Source organism: Colobus angolensis, unplaced genomic scaffold (assembly GCF_000951035.1).
Source record: "Colobus angolensis palliatus isolate OR3802 unplaced genomic scaffold, Cang.pa_1.0 Scaffold151, whole genome shotgun sequence".
Taxonomy (NCBI): Eukaryota; Metazoa; Chordata; class Mammalia; order Primates; family Cercopithecidae; genus Colobus; species Colobus angolensis.
Genome location: NW_012114611.1, coordinates 2,460,895 through 2,464,155, shown reverse-complemented (window position 1 = coordinate 2,464,155; position 3,261 = coordinate 2,460,895). Strand labels below are relative to the sequence as shown.

Genomic DNA, 3,261 nt, shown 5'->3' with positions numbered 1-3,261 from the left:
AGGTTGCAGTGAGCTGAGATCTGGCCACTGCACTCCAGTCCGGGTGACAGAGCGAGACTCTGCCTCAAAAAAAAAAAAAATAATAATAATAATAATAATTATTTAAAATTTGAAAATATAGACACAGGGTCTCACCATGTTGACCAGACTGGTCTTGAAGTACTGAGCTCAAGTGATCTACCTATCTCAGCCTCCCAAAGTGCTGGGATTACAGGTGTAAGCCACCACACCTAGCAGAGATGACACTGGCATTAATCGTGAGAAATGGGAGTGGGAGTAGGGGACACAGAGTGGAGGGTAAAAAGAAGATATTTGGAACTGATTGGCTTTAATAAGTCCTGCCCCTTTTCATTTACTTCTTCCTTAAAAGTAAAACCAAAATGAGCTACTGAAGATTTATTTTTTCCTGGGATGGAAGTATTATCTGTCCTAATTTCCCTTTCCCATCAGAGACAGGTCCCTAAAACCACGAAAAAGAGACTATATTCTCAAACAAAACATGCATTCAATTCAGGTGACTGATATTTTCATAGCATTTTCTTTAACATTTAATAGAAACTATATACAATAAATTTGTACTATATTTTACATAAGATAGCAACCACAGAAATTTATACAGGTTAAAAGCAAGATGGATAAGGAGGACCCAGTCCTGTGGGCTGTTTTCTCAGAGGGTAAAAGCCAGAGTTCACCATGGAAAGGGGTTAAAGATTGCCCAATTAAGTAGAGGTGAAGAAAAGTTAAACTGCAGGTCTTTAGATAGAGATAACCAGATATTAGGGTCATCAGTATCTAAAAGACACCACTCACAAAGACAGCTCCCACCTAGCTACTTAAGTGGATTTCTATCCATGACTTCGGAAATCCCATTACAAAGATGTCACTTTCCTTTTAGGTATAGTACCAAATAATCCCAGAAGCTTTGATAGGGATTATCTCTCTTCCTTGCCCTGAGTGGGAAGAAACCCACAACTTTTAAGAAGTATTGGTCCATGTCCTCAAAATTTGGCTTTACCTTTAACTATAATACTCAATCCAGAAGAAAAACAAGATAGTCTGGGTTGCCTGTGTTTTGTGAGAGATGATCAGAAATACTTCTTTGAAGAATGAGAAATTTAAATCCACCAAAGTAAAATGGTTCCCCAAACAAACTATCAACTAATAGAAGTGGGTTCTGGCTTCCCATTTGCAGTAGCCAATCCACTCTGAGACAATGGTGCAGAGGCTTTCTCAGAATTTCGAGATCCCTGGGATCTGCACCCATCTCCAGCCATCTGCATCTGGCCCTGTTAAAAGAAATAAAGGCACTTCAGTTAAAAATTCATTCACTGTGGTCTGAAGTATGAATCTGACTTATCAGTGGCCATTTATACTAGCAATAAGAATAATACAACAGAAATTAATTAATTCTGGACAGATGCTCCTCCCTATATTAGCTATCCCTGTCCCTTGGAAGAGCCTATTCCTGAGCCTCTTCTAATGGGTTGGAGAGCTGTAGGTTGTTTCTTCCAAATGAAATGGCCATTCCCTGCTGAGGTCCCAGAACAGCCAACAGACCATAGGAAGACAGTCCTTTAGGCCTCTGCTTGAAACCAACAGCTACAGTACAACTGCTGGTTTTCAGTCAGGGCCACTGGAATTCTACCCAAGGCTCACAGACAGAACTCAAATCACATTACTTTACTGGTCATTCTATAATGAGAACAATTTCAGTGCTGAACTCTCCCTCAGAAGGTACAATTTACCTAGATTCCTTGTCTCAAGCTTTTATTTAAATAAATTTATGTCCTACTCTGGGATATGAGGATCAGGGGCCATTAGGTGTTCTAAGAGTCTATCTGGAGAACTACAGCAACAAAGGTATACAGGAGCAAAGTAGGGCATTTTTAAAAGTGCTTTGCTTATATGGTATTCAATGAGCGAGAGACATGTGGAGCATCTTTATACTAGTGATGACACCCCACTCCCCTCCAGGAGTACATGCTATCCAGCAAGGAACCCTCTGCCTGGCCAGGTCTCTACATGGGGGAAACAGGTGGGACTGTTCTTCACTTGCCAAAATATCCACTGGGTCTTCAGCAATTTCTTTGACTAAATGATCTTCAAGGGTTAGTGAAGGATCAAAAAGCAAAGGTGAAGGAGGACACTGCATACCATCACCCACAACATCCAAGTCCTAGAAAATAAAAGAGAAAAGCCCATCAGCAATACCAAGGGAAACAATAATAAAGGTGGCATGCTTTTCAGCAAACTTTAAAGCAATACTCTGCTGTCTCCCTCAACCCTAGCCTACCTTTGATCAAAAAAAAATTTTACCAGAACGTCCAAAAAATGAAACAAGATCCAAGAGCACTGAGAGCTTTTGCTGCCAAATGTAAAACATAAACCAATATAGTGGATTAAAAAACACAATTCTGGCTACCACACCTGTAATCCCAGCACTTTGGGAGGCCGAGGCAGGCAGATCGCTTGAGCCCAGGAGTTAAAGACCAGCCTACGCAACATGGTGAAATCCTGTCTCTACAAAAACTGCAAAAATCAGCCAGGCGCAGTAGCACACACCTGTGGTCCCAGCTACTCCAGAGGCTGCTGAGGTGGGAAGATCCCTTGAGCTCGGGACGCAGTGGCTGCAGTGAGCCGAGATTGCGCCTCTGCACTCCAACCTGAGTGGCAGAGTCAGACCCTGTCTCAAAAAAAAAAAAAAAAAAAAAAAAGTCCAAGAAAATTCATAGAAACACAAAGTAGGAACAGAGAAAAGTAGGGAACAGGGGAAAGGGAAAGGAGAGAGTTACTGTTTAAAAAATACAAAGTTTCTGTTTGGGTTGATGAAAAAGTTCTGGAACAGAAAACACTGATAGCTGTATAACATGGTAAATGTTCATAACACCACTGACTTGTACACTTAAAAATGGCCAGGTACAGTGGCTCATGCCTGTGTTCCCAACACCCTGGGAAGCCGAAGTGGGAGGATCACTTGAGGCCAGGAATTCAAGACCAGCCTGGGTGATACAGCAGGACCCCATCTCTACTTACCCACCTACATACACACATACATACATAGGTTAAAAGAGTAAAATTTTGAGTGGCCGGGCGCGGCGGCTCAAGCCTGTAATCCCAGCACTTTGGGAGGCCGAGACGGGCGGATCACGAGGTCATGAGATCGAGACCATCCTGGCTAACAAGGTGAAACCCCATCTCTACTAAAAAATACAAAAAACTAGCCGGGCGAGGTGGCAGGCGCCTGTAGTCCCAGCTACTCGG

The 3,261-nt window shown here is 42.4% G+C and overlaps 1 protein-coding gene across 2 annotated transcripts in view; it reads right to left on the bottom strand.

The window, feature by feature from the left end:
* Positions 1-311: 311 nt before the first annotated feature.
* KANSL2 (KAT8 regulatory NSL complex subunit 2) overlaps positions 312-3,261 on the bottom strand; it is a 29,068-nt gene continuing 26,118 nt past the window's right edge. For both annotated transcript variants that reach the window (XM_011936239.1, XM_011936238.1), the window contains 2 exons: positions 2,057-2,176; positions 312-1,286 (listed from right to left, as the gene is read on the bottom strand). In XM_011936239.1, coding sequence (XP_011791629.1) covers positions 1,155-1,286; positions 2,057-2,176 — 252 coding nt within the window. In that variant the 3' untranslated portion in view covers positions 312-1,154. The remainder of the gene's footprint in view (positions 1,287-2,056; positions 2,177-3,261) is intronic.